We start from the raw sequence: 21,214 nt of genomic DNA on the forward strand, positions 1-21,214 counted from the left end.
GAGTCGGCTCGAGGACAATCTGCCTCTTGGGCTCACTACCCTGATTGGATGAATGCTAAGACTCACTTTTCTTATGGGTATGAGGTTGAGTAACTGATGCGGTGATCATTGCTTGCAGTTCGGCACCAGTGATATTAATCCTGGTGTTGTTGCCTTCTGTAGGATGACTATTTGCTTCATCTGAGCCAACCATTTTTTAATACTATATCAAACAATGATGATAGTTTAATTATATAATGCATCATCGCATTGATGATCAGAGGGTCATGGTATTATTAAACCATTTAGACCATTTTAAAGTACTGATTAAATAATCAATAGAATATAATATTCTTTATATTTATTAGACAGGGGAAATATAATTCACAACTGTCGATGTCATGAAAGACATTTTATTTAACACTAGGCTTGTCTCGAAGGACATTTAGATAGCTCAGAAAGCTTGTCACAGGGACGATTAAAATATAATCAATGATCTCTTGGATCAGTGATCTTTTAAAGGTCGAACAAAGTTCATCGCCTTTTCTACAAGAAGTTTATAAATAATACCATCATTGTCATTATTACACCTTTGCCTATAAGCATACATCTCTGATGGATGTTTTGGTGTACACATCATATTGATGTTTATTAGCCATGATTCGCATTGATCACTCAGGCTATACATAAGTGACTTGGAAAATCCAAGCACATTTTGGAAGCTTGTGTGGTTTCTCGTACCACACAGCTAGGAATGTTAACATGTTTTCAGATGTTAACAATGATTTATTGTCTTAAAAAGGTTATACCATCATAGCCAATTAATATTTTGGCTAGGTTATAACTCTAAGAATTTCCTTGGCAGATCAATTTAAAAATCGAATTGATATAGAATGCTGTAATAAAATACATATTTAAAAACCATAGATAAACTTCATTGAACCAAGAACTAATACAGAGATGCCCTAAACGGGATTTGAAACATAACAATGCCCACGCAGGGGCTACAGAAATAGGAAATAAGTCCACGCAGGGACTTGGTACAAAAAATAAAATAATATCCTCGTAGGGACTTGATTAAAAGACAATACAAGAAAATTAAACAATTTCCTACTTCTTCTTGCCTTTAATAAGGTTTGCAAGGCCCTTCATGAAGCTACCATGCTCCTTCTTGGCTTTTCTAGCCTCATGCTCAACCCTATCTAACCTCTCCAGGATTTCCTGAGTTTGCTGCTGCTGTGGAGGAGGAGGTTGCTGGTAAGGCGGGTATTGATAACCCTACACCGGGTATCTAGTTGGATAAACTGGAGGGTAAGAAGAAGGGTAAAGATGATGGTATTCTGCAGCTGTAAGGTACGGATCATGAGTCCCATATTCCGATGGATATCCCGATGGGTTTTCAAAAGGATTGTACCCAGAAGAACCTAGGTAAGTCGGGATCGGGTTGTCGAAACCCATAGGCGGCTGTGGTGGTGCATAAGAAGCTGGCGGAGGATCGATCTCCGGTGCCGCGTTCGAGGGCCCACCCATTTGGGGGTCCTCTAGAATAGGAGGGTAAGAACTCGAACCCTGAGGAGAACTGAAACGAGGTCCTCCTCGCACGGATATACGTGCGTTCCTCCTTCGCCTTGAAGGCTCGGGAGGTGGCTGAGGTGGCTGTTGAGGCGGCTCCTCAACAGGAAGTGTTGGAGGTGAAACTGCTTGAAGCTGGGGCTCAATCAAAGGAGGTTGAGCTGGAGAGCTATGGTACGAAGGAGTAAAGTACCAATCATAAGTGGCCATCCTCTCTTGAAATGAATCGGGCCTACAGTACGGTGATCCCTGAAATGGAGAACCGCTTGAGATGCTAATTGGGTGGCCCGGTGTTCTAGTCTGCATTTCTGGATCTTGGTCGCCGTCCATCTCCATCTCATGAGGAAAATGATCCTCAGGGCCCAACGGGTTGTAGCCTAAGAAGTCGTTAACATAATCATTCAGATTGAACTGTGTTGGCGAGTAGATAGAATCTGAATGGTGAAAGGATTGAGAGTGCAACGAGTGGTAAGATTGGTGAGATTCATGGGAGTGATGGGAGTGTTGAGAATGGTGCGAATGTTGGGGCTCGTCTGGGACAGGCGGCCCGAAAGATGGATGGAATGATGGTGAGGAACTCAACGAAACAGAATGTCTCGCTGGTTCAAAGGAGTGACCCCACAGATCGTGAGAGTCGGAACTGGAAAAGGACGCAGACGGAGTGCGTCGGTGCTAAGGTCCTGCTGCTGATGGTCCCCCTCGCATGGGACCCTTTCCTCTACCCCTAACTCTTGGAGGCATTGTAGTTGAGCTTCCTGTCAAAACTATAAAACACAACAAAATAAAATATAAATAACAAAGGAAAGTTAAGAATAAATCCTAGGTAATGGCCTAGACTCGAAAGTCTAAGGAATGTGCTTATTGTGTCATTGAGATTAAACACAAAAGGTTAGTGTTTAATTCACTCAATATTGGCTCTGATACCAACCTGTCACACCCCGATATTTCCACATATTACCGGTGAGCCCGGCGGGGAGTATCGTGACGTAGTTGATATCATCATTGTCAATACACGTAATGATATAGCACAGCGGAAGGCTGGGTAAATAAACTATTACAAACCATACTGTCTGAGTGTTCGAGTTTAAGAATATACAGACTGGAATGTAATAAGATCCACAGGTGGATCATAAATGTACAAAGAAACAAAACGACAGACTTCAGGTATCTATGAATTTGTAAGATCCTCTTAAGACACCCTATAGCTCCAGCCTATTGCGAGAGGTACCTGTCAATTCAGTCTTTAAGAAAATACGTCAGTTTACACTGGTAAATACAATTAACTGACTCTTTTGAAAACATTTATGAAAATTGATTTAAGTGCACGTGGCACAAATCATTTATAACTTGGGACAATCATTTAAAGATAATCTTATATACCGATTTATATGTTTGTCATACAATTGGGGCCGGTTGGAAGCCGGTCGTGATTAACCGACTCACCACTTATAGAACCCACAAAGTAGTTATCCCCAACATGTGGGTTTATATTTTAGCATTTGCATCTGTCAGATGTATGCCTACACCCCGTGCATAGGTCGTGGCCATTTTCAAATGAAATGAGCCGAGGATATCCAGGACACGGTCAGATTAACCCTCAATGTTCATGTTATCAAACAAAACAGATTAAAACGGGTTATGCAATTTATTAATCACAATCTGATTAAATGATTTCATACCCGACCAGGTGGTATTATTATAATACCATATCCCAAGCCCGTATAAGGGAAAATAAGTTAAAAGTATTTACCTGATGCTAGCAGTATATTCCTAAAGCTTTTTTCTTGAAGGCACCTTCTTCCAGAAGCTATTTAATCTGTATAGAAGGTTTATTAACCTATTAGGATACTAACGGGTCTTTAATTAAGTCAAGGACTTAGACCGGCTAGCTAGATGGAAACCTTACGGTTCTAAACGCAAGATTAAGTGGAGACCGGAATAGAATGTGGTTTAGACCCAACAAGCTTGGATACTTGTATAATATGGGCAAACTAAACACATTCAATTGAGAATTTAATGATAAGGTTAAGCCCGTTTCGGCTATTTTACGTAAACTAGTCACGTAAACCGATCCGAACGCATAAACGCGTAACGGGTAACCAAATAAATTATATACAGGTCTTAATCGTGATGATGCTCAAAATATGTTATTACATCAGTAAGATGTTAACATATATGCCCAAAAAGTAATTTAAACCAAAATAAGTCCCATAAGGGCATTTTGGTAATTTTAATGCCCATAAAAGAGTTTAATTGTGAAACTGAGTTTCTGGTCTGATCTCATTAGTAAAAATATGTATTTGTATAAGTTATAACAGTAGGGTACTTTATATATATGTGAAATTCATCTTATATAACCAAACTATGTACCGTAGGGGCATTTTGGTAATTTCATATAAACTTTATAGGTCAAAATAGACTTCTGAGTTTAAAAACTTTGGCTTACTGTTTAATTATATAAATTAACTCAAAACATCAGTAGGTAATAAGTTTTATATGCCAAAAATAGTTTTGACCCATACTAGGTGCTTAAAACGCTTAAAAGTCGGTTTTAAGGGATATTCGGGTTAAAATAGGAAATCTGAGTTTTTGATCAGTTTTATAAAGTTCAAAATATTTTATTTATCATATAAAATCAGTAGCAAAAAAGGTTGGCATCAAAATGTTATGTAAAACTCATTTTATGCATGAAAAGGGTAAAACCGACAATTTCCGAAATCAAGCTGTGATCCTATGTTATGCTCGGCCTAAAAATAAATAAAAATCTTCAAAAATCCCAAAATATTATTTTACATCAGTAGGTAAAAAGTTTGGTATCAAAAATCGGGTTTAGATAGGCTTTATGCTAATTACGCCATATAAATAATAAAAAGCTCCTTAATTACGCTATTGAGCATAACTCCTAATCTAGACCCCAAACTGATGTCAAATTTTTGGGACAAGTCTAAATATCAGTAGCAAAGGTGTTTGTCCATTCACATTGCTAAAAATCTCAGTTGTGTGTCAAAAGGGCGTTTATGGCATTTTTAAGCATAATTACGATCAAGTGCATATAATTCAAACCATTAGGCAACATGCAATATAACTTCAGAGGGTTATATTACTGAGTAATGTGGTCCTAATGGAAGCTTAAAACATGGGAGAATTAAGCTTGAACGGGTCAGAGCTGAAAGTCAAAGCAAAAATTCAAGCTTTTGCGACTTTCGGTTATAAACTGACCTTAGACTATTAATTGTCGGGTTAGGACTGATAAAACATGTTTTAATATTAATTACCAAGTCATTAGAATGTTAAAATATATTTTAGAACCTCTGGTTTATTAATTTTAATCATTTTCAAACATTCTGTCCGTCAAACTACTTTGACCCGACAATTGACTAGTCAAACGAGAAAATTAGGAGGTGCCCTTTTAAGGGTTAATCACCTACCTTAATATGGTCCTAAAACCACTTTTAATTTGATCAGTGGCTGATCCATATGTAATTAAAACGAAAGCCAAACTTAATTTACGATAAGTTTGACTTCTAGGTAATTAAGCTAATTAAAATGACTAAGCAAGTAATTAGAGGCTTACTAATGGTCCTAGCTGTCTTTTCTACACTTGATAATCTTCTCCTTGTCTTTAGCAAGCTCCAGAAGTTGTAGAATAGGAAAATGTTGCAAGTGTGCTTGTGAACTCAAGAACAAGTCCCTTTATATAGTACTTTGCAAGATCATGGATCATTCACATCTGTTATGGGGCATCCTAGGATCACCCCAGGTGTCCTAGTTGATGAAATAAACCGACATATAGCTCCTAAAGTCGATACAATCTAAGTTATGGTGGTGGAATAGCCAAAACCCGCACCTGGCAGCCATTTTCTGAGCTGGGCGTTCTCAGGCGGGCCACGTAAGCCATAGAGGGGGCTTACGCGGGCCGCGTAGACTTGTGTTACTGGCAAAGCAAGTTTTAAAGCTGGCAGTTTTAGTCCCTGGTCCATTTAAACCTCATATAACCTCATTTTTGACATATAAGGCCCTTGTAGTCAGTTTGTTGAGGCTCAAGGATGTATGAACAAACTTCGTTAGGCTCGGGTTCGTTAAATATCACTATAAAAGCAAGTTTCGTCAAGTTGACACTTATAGTCCAAAGTCTTGAAGACATGCTTAACGATCTCGAAACCACGTGAAATTTATACCACTTATTCTTATGAGTATATTTGAATATTTCAAAACCTCGGTTTCGTTAAGAGGTCATTCAGATGTCAGAATTGACATATCGACACGTTTAACCCTTGTAGTTTTATAATATTCCGATTATTTTCACAAACGGCTTCTTGTATCCAATCAATCACTCGTTTAAGAATATATTTATCACGTATGGTCATTCAGAGGCTCAAGTTTGGCATGTTGACACTTTTAGTCCCTCTGTAGACATAATTTCATTGTTTATCAACTTTAGTCCTTCAAACTCAATCTTTCACATATTTAGAGTTTAGGACACATGTCTATACATAATGGGACATGTTTTTATGTGGTGTTACACCATAGACACAGAGTTGGTCGCCATTAGCAAGAGAGAAACAAATCATCTTATCAAAACAAAGGACTTCAGCACGATTTTATCGAAGAAAATCCATGCCTACTATGATATCAAAACTACCAAGTTGCATCGGAATAAGATCGATCGGGAAGACGTGATTTCTACGTCGAACGTCGTTGGGAGGTTAGCACGTTTACAGTTTAGGAGCTTTTCGAATTCAAACGACACAAAACAGTTATCGGCTCCAGTATCAAATAAACACGAAGCATAAATACCGTTGACAAGAAACGTACCATTGACAACATTGTTTTCAGTTTGAGCCTGGAGGACATTGATGTTGAATGCTCTACCGCCGGCTGCTTGTTGAGCTGACTGCTGAGGCTGCTGCTGTTGTTGTTGTTGATGCGATGGTTGCTGCTGTGGCTCTTGCTTCACCACTCGATTCGGGCAGACGTTTGCGAAGTCGTTAGGATCACCACAAGCATAGCAGGCTCGTGCATGAGCAGCGGGAGCAGGAGCTGCTGGATTACCTTGAGGAGCGGGAAGAGGGGCTGGCAGTGCAGGAGGAGCTTGAACTTGAGCTTGCTGACGAGGACAGTGCGACAGTTCGCAGTAAAGTGCCCGTAGAGATTGCAGTGGATACAGAAACGGCAAGCGATCCCAACTGGGTGATGGTAAGTATAATTAGGGCACAGAGGGTAAGGACCGGTGTAGCACGCTTAGCCGGTGGTGCGTTGGTCACAGGTGCTGCTACTTGGCGGTTCTGGTTCTGAGGTTGGGCAGGAACAGCATTGAGAGGAGCGGCGGTGACAGCACAGTTCTTGTTGTTGTTGTTGCTCTTGCGCTTGCGACGTGAAGATTTCTATCCTTGAGATGCGGCGGTTTCAGGAGCGGGAGTAGCGGTGACTTGATGGAGACTTTTGGTGGTGTTCTTGAAGTAACTAGCCATAACTCGCTTATCATTGATTTCAGCGACGAGTTGATAAGTCTCTTCGATAGTAGTAGTCTTGGCGGCTTGAACAAAATCAACAACACAATCAGGTAGAGTGCGAATGTATTTCTTTATTGTGATGTCGGGATGTGACAACCCTCAAAATCCCATGTATTCCGTACAAATTATTAATGATAATTAAAGTGTCTGACGACTGTGTGGAATTACTTAACTGCTTTCTGATATCTGTGTTATGCTTACACGTATTTGTTAATATGCTAAGGAATATGCTAAGGAATATGCTAAGGAATATGCTAAGGAATATGCTAAGGAATATCCTAAGGAATATGCTAGGAATATGCTAGGAATATGCTAGGAATATGCTAGGAATATGCTTGGAATATGCTAGGAATATGCTATATGGAAGATCTTATAAATACCACCATTCCACCAAAACTCTCTTTCTCTCCTCTCCTCCCTAGCTCACGGCCGAGACCCCCCCTTGAACACACCACCATTTTCGGCTCTTGATCTCCTCATTCCAAAGTTATACAAGTGTTACGGGTCACGCATAAGGAGTCTTGGAGCTAACGGAAGGCGAAGGACCTCTCTATCTTGCTTTTATCCACCTCTTTTTCGCATAGTTTCTTCCCTAGCCTTGAGCTAGTTGTAAGTGCTTCTAATCAACTTCTTGTTCATGTTTGATATGGTTAATAAGAGATTTGTCGGTTAAAAATTATGAACATATAAGATCAAAGTCTAAAAGTCTACTAAAATGATGAACAAGGTGGTTAATGGATGAATATTAGTGTAAAGCATGTAGATCTTGTGTGATTATGATTATTGGTTGATTATCTGATGTGTTGCTGGATTATATGGATGTTTGATGTTGTTAAGATCACTAAACATAATTAACGGGATCAACCGAGCACAAACTAGTAAGCTAGAGACTAAAAACAGCAATCTGTCCAAGTTTTACAGCCAACTTCAGTTGGCTGTAAACAGGTCATAAACCTAACGAAAAACTGATATTTTGGCTCTAAAATGTGACATTAGGAAATACGGTTCTAATGGCACCGGAATCGTAATTTTTGGACTCCGTTTACTATTTTTAAAGTATTAATTTGTAACAGCAACTTAAGCTGGATTTTGACAGCAATAAATGGGTGTCGTACTTTCAGTCATAACCTGAGTTTTGTGATGAATCGGACCATGAAATTTGTACAGTAGATGACAACCGATGCATGTGTAATTACCCCACTGGAATTTCGTAAATCGGACACTCGATGAATTTTTAATAAATTGTTCCGTGGACTGTGGTCAGAAATTTATAAATCTGAGTTCAGTCCGGAATATGATTTTTTATAAAATATTGGTAGTGAACCGGACCCCGATATTTTTACACAATAAAATATGGAACGTTTAAGACATCTTGTAAAAATTTGGGAATTTTTGGAATAATTTAACTATTTTATTAAAACGTCCGAAAAACAGCCGGTTTTAAATGTTAATGCTGAATTGATATAAGTTGTGACTTGCGTGTCTAAATGTCGAGTGTGCTATGCGTGAATGATCTAACAAGGTATATATGTTATGTGCATTATCGTATGTTTGATTTTGAGTGGGGAATGGATGGGAAACTTAGAGGGGCATAAACCGTTAAAACGATGCATGTTGTGTGATAGATACGTGTAGGAACTTTGTGTTCTATTTGAAAGCCACTAAATGACTAACTGGTAAATTATATTAGGACGTGATTGACCGACCTTGACTGTTAGCTATATTGAGAATCTAACCGAGCAAACCGAGGTGAGTTCACACACTTTCTAAGGCATGGGATTCCCGGTGGTTTGGGAATGGGTTAAAGAATTTAAAACTGAATCTACATATCCTCCTTGGGTAGGATATGTACGGCCATCCTCCTTGGGTAGGATGCCAATATTACTCCTGCGTATTCTCCTTGGGTAGAACTACGTACGTTCGTCCTCCTTGGGTAGGACAACAACCTTACAACTTACTAGACAAAACTCTATCATAAGTCCCTCATTTTTATATCGACTTAATCGCCGAGGCCAATGGCGAGCGGGTCATTAGTTAATAGCGCTATTAGGTTTAACAAACCTCACACCGTGCCAGTCGGACGGGCGTGTACTAATGGACTATGGCAAACCGTCAGTGATGATAGACACTGATGTAGGGCACAACTTATTTGCGTAGTAGTCGATATGGTACAGTCTAGTAGTTCACATGGGGAAGCCCCCACTAATCATGGAAATGGTTTGGGTAATAAAGAATGAACTGGTTAATCTTACTTTCAACTACGGGGTAACCCCCACGGCAATTACGCCAACGAAAGACAAACCACGTTTTCAGAAACAACTTAAAACTAAACAACTAAACGTGAACTCACTCAACTTTGTTGTTGACTCGTTGTTACATGCCTTACAGGTCGTTAAATGCTTGGAGCTTGCATTTGGAGGTAGTCGTTGTGGGATGCGAACTGAGATGTCCCGTAATTAATAAATAAAATTTATGAACTTATTAAACCTACGTTTTGGACTTTAAACTTACGAACTATGGACTATGTTATGAACTTATAATTTTGGTATCACGTATTATGCTTCCGCTGTTTAAATTTAAAACTTGGTTAACTGGCTTTGGTCACCAATTGTATTGTGGTTGGTTTTATTTACTTAAATACATTGTTCAAGATGATTGGTGGCTCGATCCTGGTCACGTCACGCCTCCAAGCGGTGGTACTCCACATGGTGGAATTTGGGGGTGTGACAGATTGGTATCAGAGCCATTGGTTATAGTGAACTTGGTTTTAAAATGGGAAAAGATTTTTGATAAAACCAGACTATAACCTGTACAGTGCTCAACGATCCACAACGACGCTTCGCTCCACGTGCAAGACTTGACACCATAAGTGGTATGATTTATGTTATATTGTCGGTTAGATAGCTCACACTGTGCATTAGTTAACGTGATAACTTCTACTTGAACCTTGTGTGCTTACTCTCTACTGTCGTCCCACACTTACGCACTTTCACGACACTTTTCTCACTTACGTTGCTTCGTGATGAAGATCATGAGCGGACGCGGAGGACGTATCAACCTCACTCAAGCCCAGTTGACGGCTCTGATCAACGAACGAGTTGCTGAGGCACTCGCAGCTGTTCCTGCAGGAGGTATAACCTGCTACTCCGACCTATCTTAGAACGTTTAGATCTTACCTTCGCAAACCTACCCTCGTGCCTAACCTTGTCATTTATTCTCGCACCATAGGTCAACATGCTCAGCCTCCTGTGTGTACGTTCAAAACCTTCATGGATTGCCGACCAAGCACTTTCAGCGGCACAGAAGGTGCTGTAGGCCTTCTTCACTGGTTCGAGAAGCTTGAGTCTGTTTTCGAGATGTGTGATTGCCCGGAAGATCGTAAGGTGAAATATGCTACTGGAACACTCGAAGGAGCTGCATTAACCTGGTGGAAAGCACAGGTCCAATTGCTTGGGTTGGCGGTTGCTAATGCCACCCCATGGAACGGCTTCAAAGAACTGATTAGAGAAGAGTATTGCAGTCGTGACGACATCCACAAGCTAGAGGTGGAATTTTTCAACCTGAAGATGACGGGGTCTGAGATTGAGGCATATACTAAGAGGTCGAACGAATTGGCCATCCTGTGTCCCACTATGGTGGACCCTCCTTACAAACGCATTGAGCTGTACCTTAAGGGCTTGGTGCCGGAAATTCAAAGCCACGTAACCTCAGCTAACCTTGGCACTATACAGCAAATCGTCAAGTTGGCTCATCGTCTCACTGATCAGGCGGTTGAGCAGAACAAGCTGCCCAAACGTATTAGCGCCACAACGACAATAAGCGCAAGTGGGATGGAAATCTGGGCAAGGGTTCTACTTCAGCTCAATCTCAGCAGCGAAAGACAGATGAGTACAAGAGCCCCAGTCAGCAGTCATCTGGAAATCAAGGTCAGGGTGGGTACAAGGGAAATCACCCTAAGTGCAATCGATGTAATCTGCACCACAGCGGCCAGTGCAACAAGGGTCGTTGTCAGAGGTGTCACAAGCTGGGTCATGAAGCAAAGGATTGCAGGAGCCCACGTCCTGTGAATCAGAATCGCCAACAACAGCAACAAGCTCCGCAGAACCACCAACAGCAGCATCAGCAGGGCAATAAAGGATGTTTTCATTGTGGCGCTGAGGGTCACTTTAAGAGGAACTGCCCCCAGCTGAACCAAAACCAGAACAATACCCAAAGAAACGGGAACCACAATGGAAACAACAACGGAGGCAACAATGGAGGTAACAATAATGGAAATGGCGCCCAAGGTCGTGTGTTCGTGATTGGTCAGGGAGAAGCAAGGAACGACCCCAACGTTGTGATGGGTAAGTTTCTTCTGGACGACTTCTTTGTTACTGTTTTGTTCGATTTGGGTGCCGATACTAGTTATGTGTCCGTAAAAGTTAGCCAAATGCTTAAGCGCACTCCAACACTTCTGAACACCAAACACACGGTAGAACTAGCTAACGGTAAAAGTCTAGAAGCCATACACGTAGTTAAAGGTTGTAACCTCGTCTTAGCTGGTCAGACTTTCTCTATCGATCTTATTCCTATCACACTGGGTAGTTTCGACGTCGTTATTGGGATGGATTGGCTATCTCATCATCGAGCGGAGATTGTTTGTAAGGAGAAAATCGTCCGCATTCCTCGTTCTGGTGAAAAACCTCTCGTGATTCGTGGCGACAAGAGTGGTGCTGTCGAAGGCATCATCTCTTTCCTTAAGGCCCAGAAGTGTTTGCGAAAGGGCCACACTGCCATTTTAGCACTCGTTACTGACACATCAACGGAAGAGAAGAGAATTGAAGACATTCCTATTGTACGCGACTTTCCCGAGGTATTTCCTGAGGAATTACCTGGCCTTCCGCCTCATCGACAAGTCGAGTTTCAAATCGAGCTAGCTCCTGGAGCAGCACCAATAGCTCGTGCGCCTTATCGACTTGCTCCATCAGAACTTGAAGAACTGTCTACGCAACTACAAGAACTTCTGGAGAAGGGTTTTATACGTCCCAGCTCTTCGCCATGGGGAGCTTCAGTCTTGTTCGTAAAGAAGAAAGACGGTACCTTCAGGATGTGTATTGACTACCGCAAACTCAACAAGGTGACCGTGAAGAATCGTTATCCTCTTCCACGCATCGATGACTTATTCGATCAATTGCAAGGGTCGAGTTTCTATTCTAAGATTGACCTAAGGTCAGGCTACCATCAGCTGAGAGTCCGAGAGGAGGACGTCTCCAAAACAGCATTCAGAACTCGTTACGGCCATTATGAGTTTCTGGTTATGCCTTTCGGATTGACGAATGCACCAGCGGTCTTCATGGATCTCATGAACCGAGTGTGCAAGCCTTACCTAGATAAGTTCGTTATTGTGTTCATCGACGACATCCTGATCTATTCTAAGAGTCAGGAGGAACACGAGCAACACCTAAGACTTATTCTGGAACTACTTCGTAAAGAGCAGCTGTATGCCAAGTTTTCGAAATGTGACTTCTGGCTTCGCGAAGTCCATTTTCTGGGCCATGTGGTAAACAAGGATGGGATTCATGTTGATCCATCCAAGGTTGACTCGATCAAGAACTGGCCTGCACCCCGCACACCAACAGAGATCCGCCAATTCTTAGGTCTGGCAGGGTATTACAGAAGGTTTATCAAAGATTTCTCCAAGATTGCGCAACCTCTCACTTCACTGACTCAGAAGGGTGTTACCTATCGTTGGGGTGATGCACAGGAGTCCGCATTTCAGCACTTGAAGGATAGACTTTGTAGCGCGCCTATCCTCTCATTGCCTGAAGGCACAGACGATTTTGTGGTTTACTGCGATGCTTCCATCCAAGGCCTTGGTTGTGTGTTGATGCAACGTGACAAGGTCATTGCCTACGCATCGCGCCAACTTAAGGTTCACGAAAGGAACTACACTACGCACGACATGGAATTGGGAGCAGTTGTTTTCGCGCTTAAGATATGGAGACATTACCTGTACGGTACCAAGTGCACCATTTACACCGATCACAGGAGTCTCGAGCATATCTTCAAGCAAAAGGAGTTAAACATGCGTCAACGTCGATGGGTCGAACTCCTGAATGACTACGAATGCGCGATCAAGTATCACCCGGGCAAGGCCAATGTTGTGGCTGACGCCCTCAGTCGAAAGGATACTATACCTAGGCGTGTACGTGCATTACAACTTACCATCCAAACTAACCTTCCCGCTCAGATTCGCGATGCTCAAGTTGAAGCATTGAAGGCAGAGAACATCAGGGCTGAGTCCTTACGAGGATCGAGGCAACGACTAGAACGAAAAGAAAACGACGCCTACTATGTTAACGGACGCATCTGGGTTCCGCTGTATGGAGACTTGCGCGAGCTTGTGATGGATGAAGCGCATAAGTCTCGTTACTCAGTACATCCTGGTTCGGACAAGATGTACCATGATCTCAAGACTACATACTGGTGGCCTGGTATGAAAGCCAGCATAGCAACCTACGTCGGTAAATGCTTGACTTGTGCCAGGGTCAAGGTCGAATACCAGAAACCATCAGGCCCACTACAACAACCAGAGATACCTAAATGGAAATGGGAGCAAATTTCCATGGATTTCGTTACTGGTCTGCCCAGATCTCAACGCGGAAATGATACCATTTGGGTGATCGTGGATCGACTGACCAAGTCTGCACATTTTCTGCCTATCAAAGAAACGGATAAGTTTTCTACTCTAGCAGACATCTACCTAAAAGAAGTGGTATCAAGGCATGGAGTGCCAACCTCCATCATTTCTGATCGTGACGCGCGTTTCACCTCTGAACTGTGGCAAGCTATGCATAAGTCTTTTGGCTCACGTTTAGATATGAGCACCGCTTATCATCCACGGACGGATGGGCAATCTGAACGCACCATCCAAACCCTCGAAGACATGCTTAGGGCATGCGTAATCGACTTCGGCAATGGCTGGGAAAAACACCTCCCGCTAGTGGAGTTTTCATATAACAACAGTTACCACACCAGCATCCAGGCCACTCCGTTCGAGGCATTGTATGGACGCAAGTGCCGATCACCTCTTTTTTGGGCAGAAGTTGGTGACAGTCAAATCACTGGTCCAGAACTCGAAGTAGATACAACCGAAAAGATTGCTCAGATCCGACAGCGAATGGCGGCAGCTCGTGACCGTCAGAAAAGCTATGCCGATAAACGAAGAAGGCCACTCAAGTTCCAGGTTGGGGATCGAGTGCTGCTCAAAGTCTCACCTTGGAAAGGTGTAGTCCGCTTTGGTAAACGAGGCAAGCTCAACCCGCGTTATGTCGGACCGTTCGAGATCATTGAGAGAATTGGCAAAGTCGCTTACAGACTGAACCTACCTGAAGAACTCAGCGGAGTTCACAATGTTTTCCATGTGTCAAATCTGAAGAAGTGTCTGTCAGATGAGACCCTCATAGTTCCTCTCAAAGAGCTCACAATCGACGACAAGCTGCGATTCGTCGAGGAACCAGTAGAAATTACGGATCAAGACGTTAAGATTCTCAAGCACACTAGAATACCTCTCGTCCGAGTTCGTTGGAATTTCCGTCGTGGCCCAGAGTATACCTGGGAACGAGAAGACCAAATGAAACTCAAGTATCCCCAGTTGTTTAAGAAAAATGCAACCACTACTGAGGCTAAAGTTACCGCAGAATTTCGGGATGAAATTCCAAATCAACGGGGGGATGATGTGACACCCCAGGAAAATCAGGAAAACAACGCAACTTAACTAGCTTCCTCAGTAACCGCGCACTAAATTTCGGGACGAAATTCTCTTAACAAGGGGAGAATGTGACAACCCTCAAAATCCCATGTATTCCGTACAAATTATTAATGATAATTAAAGTGTATGTTAATATCTGTGTTATGCTTACACGTATTTGTTAATATGCTAAGGAATATGCTAAGGAATATGCTAAGGAATATGCTAAGGAATATGCTAAGGAATATCCTAAGGAATATGCTAGGAATATGCTAGGAATATGCTAGGAATATGCTAGGAATATGCTTGGAATATGCTAGGAATATGCTATATGGAAGATATTATAAATACCACCATTCCACCAAAACTCTCTTTCTCTCCTCTCCTCCCTAGCTCACGGCCAAGACCCCCCCTTGAACACACCACCATTTTCGGCTCTTGATCTCCTCATTCCAAAGTTATACAAGTGTTACGGGTCACGCATAAGGAGTCTTGGAGCTAACAGAAGGCGAAGGACCTCTCTATCTTGCTTTTATCCACCTCTTTTTCGCATAGTTTCTTCCCTAGCCTTGAGCTAGTTGTAAGTGCTTCTAATCAACTTCTTGTTCATGTTTGATATGGTTAATAAGAGATTTGTCGGTTAAAAGTTATGAACATATAAGATCAAAGTCTAAAAGTCTACTAAAATGATGAACAAGGTGGTTAATGGATGAATATTAGTGTAAAGCATGTAGATCTTGTGTGATTATGATTATTGGTTGATTATCTGATGTGTTGCTGGATTATATGGATGTTTGATGTTGTTACGATCACTAAACATAATTAACGGGATCAACCGAGCACAAACTAGTAAGCTAGAGACTAAAAACAGCAATCTGTCCAAGTTTTACAGCCAACTTCAGTTGGCTGTAAACAGGTCATAAACCTAACGAAAAACTGATATTTTGGCTCTAAAATGTGATATTAGGAAATATGGTTCTAATGGCACCGGAATCGTAATTTTTGGACTCCCTTTACTATTTTTAAAGTATTAATTTGTAACAGCAACTTAAGCTGGATTTTGACAGCAATAAATGGGTGTCGTACTTTCAGTCATAACCTGAGTTTTGTGATGAATCGGACCATGAAATTTGTACAATAGATGACAACCGATTCATGTGTAATTACCCCACTGGAAGTTCCTAAATCGGACACTCGATGAATTTTTAATAAATTGTTCCGTGGACTGTGGTCAGAAATTTATAAATCTGAGTTCAGTCCGGAATATGATTTTTTATAAAATATTGGTAGTGAACCGGACCCCGATATTTTTACAAAATAAAATATGGAACGTTTAAGACATCTTGTCAAAATTTGGGAATTTTTGGAATAATTTAACTATTTTATTAAAACGTCCGAAAAACAGCCGGTTTTGAATGTTAATGCTGAATTGATATAAGTTGTGACTTGCGTGTCTAAATGTCGAGTGTGCTATCCGTGAATGATCTAACAAGGTATATATGTTATGTGCATTATCGTATGTTTGATTTTGAGTGGGGAATGGATGGGGAACTTAGAGGGGCATAAACCGTTAAAACGATGCATGTTGTGTGATAGATACGTGTAGGAACTTTGTGTTCTATTTGAAAGCCACTAAATGACTAACTTGTAAATTATATTAGGACGTGATTGACCGACCTTGACTGTTAGCTATATTGAGAATCTAACCGAGCAAACCAAGGTGAGTTCACACACTTTCTAAGGCATGGGATTCCCGGTGGTTTGGGAATGGGTTAAAGAATTTAAAACTGAATCTACATATCCTCCTTGGGTAGGATATGTACGGCCATCCTCCTTGGGTAGGATGCCAATATTACTCCTGCGTATTCTCCTTGGGTAGAACTACGTACGTTCGTCCTCCTTGGGTAGGACAACAACCTTACAACTTACTAGACAAAACTCTATCATAAGTCCCTCATTTTTATATCGACTTAATCGCCGAGGCCAATGGCGAGCGGGTCATTAGTTAATAGCGCTATTAGGTTTAACAAACCTCACACCGTGCTAGTCGGACGGGCGTGTACTAATGGACTATGGCAAACCGTCAGTGATGATAGACACTGATGTAGGGCACAACTTATTTGCGTAGTAGTCGATATGGTACAGTCTAGTAGTTCACATGGGGAAGCCCCCACTAATCATGGAAATGGTTTGGGTAATAAAGAATGAACTGGTTAATCTTACTTTCAACTACGGGGTAACCCCCACGGCAATTACGCCAACGAAAGACAAACCACGTTTTCAGAAACAACTTAAAACTAAACAACTAAACGTGAACTCACTCAACTTTGTTGTTGACTCGTTGTTACATGCCTTACAGGTCGTTAAATGCTTGGAGCTTGCATATGGAGGTAGTCGTTGTGGGATGCGAACTGATATGTCCCGTAATTAATAAATAAAATTTATGAACTTATTAAACCTACGTTTTGGACTTTAAACTTACGAACTATGGACTATGTTATGAACTTATAATTTTGGTATCACGTATTATGCTTCCGCTGTTTAAATTTAAAACTTGGTTAACTGGCTTTGGTCACCAATTGTGTTGTGGTTGGTTTTATTTACTTAAATACATTGTTCAATATGATTGTTGGCTCGATCCTGGTCACGTCACGCCTCCAAGCGGTGGTACTCCGCATGGTGGAATTTGGGGGTGTGACACGGGAGTTGAGACTTGTCCAGGGCAGATGATACTATGCTGCTTAAAGCAAGCAGTGAGACCAGCATTGTCGCCACCTTCTTGCTTGATGTTCCAAAACTCGTTCTCCAGCTTCTGGAGCTCATGCGGGGGACATAATTCTTTAATCATGATTTCCTTCAATTCCTCCCAAGAAAGTCCATAGGCTACGTCGTTACCTCGCCCGTTTCGTTCGGCAGTCCACCAGTCCAAAGCCCTGGACTAAAAAACGCCAGTTGCGTTACCAGTGCGGAGGTTGTCTGGGCATCCGCTTTGACGAAGAGTAACCTCAATCGAGTTAAACCACTGAAACATAGCGCTGGGCCCGTCTTCACTAGTGAAGTCTTTAGGATCACATGCCTTGAATTGTTTGAAGCTAAAAGTAGCTTTCGGAGAGTCACTTTTGGAATCAATGGAGGAGCTGCTCTTCACCTCATTGATCTCGCTGACTATTTGCAGAATGGCCTTGGCCATTTCCTTGGCGACTAGCGATGTGATACGTTTGTCAGCGTGGTTGCGGCGGGTAACGCGAGAAGTGTGAGATCCAAATGATGACATTGTCTGCAACAAACATCGTCATAGGATTCAGACGCGATATAATCAAATCTCTCCACACAACATACTTATTATTACTAGATAAAGCATCAGGAACACGTCTAACACATAGGCACATAATCACGTAGGCACATAATCCACATAGGCACATAAGCACAGAAGCACGTAATCCATGTAAGCACATATTCCACTAAATTCTACACATATTCACCTACATATTTTGCACATATTCACCTCTCCTTCAAGGCTGCAAAAAGCGATCGAGAGTTGCGAGTGCGAGTAGCGAGTAGCGATTGCGAGTAACATAGCATGCAATTTGTTAGCGTGTTGAGATAAATGTGAAGTGCGAGTTGTGCGTGTTTAGCAAAGCGATGAGCGAAAAGCGAATAAGTCTCCAACGTCAAAACAAATAAACATATAAAACCACATAAAGCATAAAATCAAAGAATTCACAAAGTCAGCGGTTATGATCACAGAATCGAAACAGAGTTTCTGGGTATGTAAACCGTGACTACCCAAAGTGATTTGACTATCCACAATGATTTCGAGTACATGCTTTGGCCTAATAGACTGTGCTCTCTCATCGCATTGCGGTGATCGGCACACATCCTTTTGGCTGCCACGTGAGTCGGGTCATTAGAACTCATCGGGACTTTGGTGAGAGTTTTGTAAAACCAAATAGAGAGCGAAACAAGTCATTAAGATGCGGGTTTCACCCCTAACTTAACAACTTTATTCCCGATGATGTGGCAAACCACGAGAAATAGATGGAGACTTTCGTCGAGATATGGATTTCACTCTTGACTCACTGCAAATTGTCGTGTTTTATAGTAAAGATGCGCGTAGAGCGAGTAAGTTTATCGAGAGTTCTTGGTTTTCACACCTATTCTCGACAAAATCGCTCAATTGTGTCATGCGAGTGTTTTCGAAAATGTGGGTGTTGTATATTGTGTCAGCTTTAGGAAAAGCTGATCTGTGCGAAGATGTAGTATGTGGTGTTCGCACAAAAATGTAGTTTTCAAGCGAGTGTATCGAGAGTAAGCTTGCGCGAAACCCCTACTAGGTTTGCACCAGTTGGTCTGTTGGTACTTAGACCATAGACTAGGTCAATTCTTAGACATCAACCCGAACTAGGTCGTGTCTTGCCTAATTCCCTATAGTTATGGCTCTGATACCAATATGTCACATCCCAACCGATGGCGGAAACATCGGGGTGAGGCACTGAGTGAAACAAATTGTCCAAGAGAATCCATAACACTATTAATGACAATATATTTAACGTTCACGTCCCATACCATAAACATATAAAGCAGAAATAGTTATTATAGATATTGTTCTCAAAGACAAATAGTTGTTTCGACAACTCAAATTTTATTCATGGGTTTCTAGACTGTGACACATGTGCTTGTAATCATTGTAAACAGTTTAGTTATCAATGAAATAAAGTTATTTGACCCCAATAATTATTTGTTTATGTTTGATATTTTTCATGTTTTGGTTTTCGTTCAATTTCAAACTCTATATCGCTTTCTGGAGAGTTATACGCGAACTGGTGCGTAAACGTAATCAGTTTAACACAACAAATACTCTGGAACATCAACATATACTTAACATACCTTAAATAACCTTTACATAACTTAGAAATAAGTTTTGAAGGCTTTGGTATGGCAAAATCAAGTTTATTCGCTTACAGGGACTAAATTCGACAAACTGCGAAAGTATGCCGATTCGTACTGTAACAAACATTCTGGAACATGACCATAAGTTAAACATACCCTAAATATCCTTCACATAGCTTAGAAATAGGCTTTGAGGGGTTCAATGTGCAAAAATAAACTTTTTGGTCATTCAGGGACTAAAAGCGTCAAAAGTGCATAAGTTTGCATTTTCGCGAAAAACGTATGTTCTGAATACATCCGGACATCCAAAAATTTATGTAAACATTAAAATATTTTATTCTAGTGTTTGGCATAAGAAAAATCCATTCGTCGCGCAATTTGGATCGTTTTCGCGTTAGTTACGATTTCCGTCGTAAATAACCGAACAACGCAACTGTACGGCCAAACGAACTGACATCTGACATAATTTTGAGCATATTTTAAGTTCCCTATTCTTTAACTTCATATCTAAGCCTTAAAGTGAGGTTAACGGGGCTTAAACGTGTCAAAACGCATCAAAAATCATGTTCGGAGACTCAGGGGCCTGTTCTGCCAATTAGCCAAACTTTCTGCCAGCACCAGAGGTCCTTACGGACCGTATGGACATGCTTACGGTCCGTAAGCCATGCCCAGACCAGCAGAAAGTGTGTTACAGCTATTTCCAGCTTGATCCCACTCTTGTAAATGGTTTTGGACAATTCTAGGGGCTCCCATGGTTTTGTAAATCAGTGGGCTTGATGTGTACGGCTGTGATTGAAGCTCGGTTTACGAGGAACGATCTTAACGGCTCTACCAAATCTATAAATACCCCCACCATTCATTCTCCAAACCCACTTGATTTATGAGATTTCTCTAAGTTGAAGTGTTAACCACTTCATACCTGAGAATACTTGGAAAATCAAACTTGCTTGGACCTTTTGTAAGTCTCCTTTCGTTCTTTTATGCGTTTTTTAGCTTAAAAGTCAAACTGAGTTTGACTTTCTGCATTGACCAATTTATGGTCAACGCGAAGTTCGTTTGAACTTCATAATGTGAGCGTAATCACGATGGTTATAGTCCCTAGTGACTATACCTACTGATTACCACGTTATCTAGGTGTAGTGACGAGTCGTAGTTTCGGCCAAAATGCGTATTCTTGCGTATTTTGTAACCAAACTACTTTTAAGTATCAAAACCGTTTGTTTTGATGCCAAACCTATTTTCAAACCTCGTTAAACATGTTTTAACATGTTTAACTCGTCACTTTTAGATTTGTGCTTATATAGGGTCGTAAGGTGACGTGTATGTCGTGGTACACACAAATTTAATCCAAATAACTACTATAGATAGTGGTAAATGGGTATCGAACTCAGGGAGTATGTGGAAAATGTGTGATTTTATAGCTTTGCACTTAAACTAAAATTAAACTAATTTCAAAAATTAAAATTCAAGAGTTGATTGTTTTGGTTTTAAGAACTAATATTAACTACTTAAATTGCAAATCAAAGATTAA

General features: G+C 41.2%; 1 protein-coding gene across 1 annotated transcript; it reads right to left on the minus strand.

Annotated features, from left to right (window-relative positions):
* Positions 1-1,257: 1,257 nt before the first annotated feature.
* LOC110881367 (extensin-like) lies at positions 1,258-18,067 on the minus strand. The gene is made up of 3 exons (XM_022129648.1): positions 17,798-18,067; positions 6,367-6,658; positions 1,258-1,928 (listed from the first exon to the last, which is right to left on the minus strand). Exons 1-3 carry the CDS (start codon positions 18,065-18,067, stop codon positions 1,258-1,260), a joined length of 1,233 nt encoding a protein of 410 aa, XP_021985340.1.
* Between the last annotated feature and the right edge of the window lie 3,147 nt (positions 18,068-21,214).

This window comes from Helianthus annuus, chromosome 9, assembly GCF_002127325.2.
Source record: "Helianthus annuus cultivar XRQ/B chromosome 9, HanXRQr2.0-SUNRISE, whole genome shotgun sequence".
In the NCBI taxonomy this organism is placed as follows: Eukaryota; Viridiplantae; Streptophyta; class Magnoliopsida; order Asterales; family Asteraceae; genus Helianthus; species Helianthus annuus.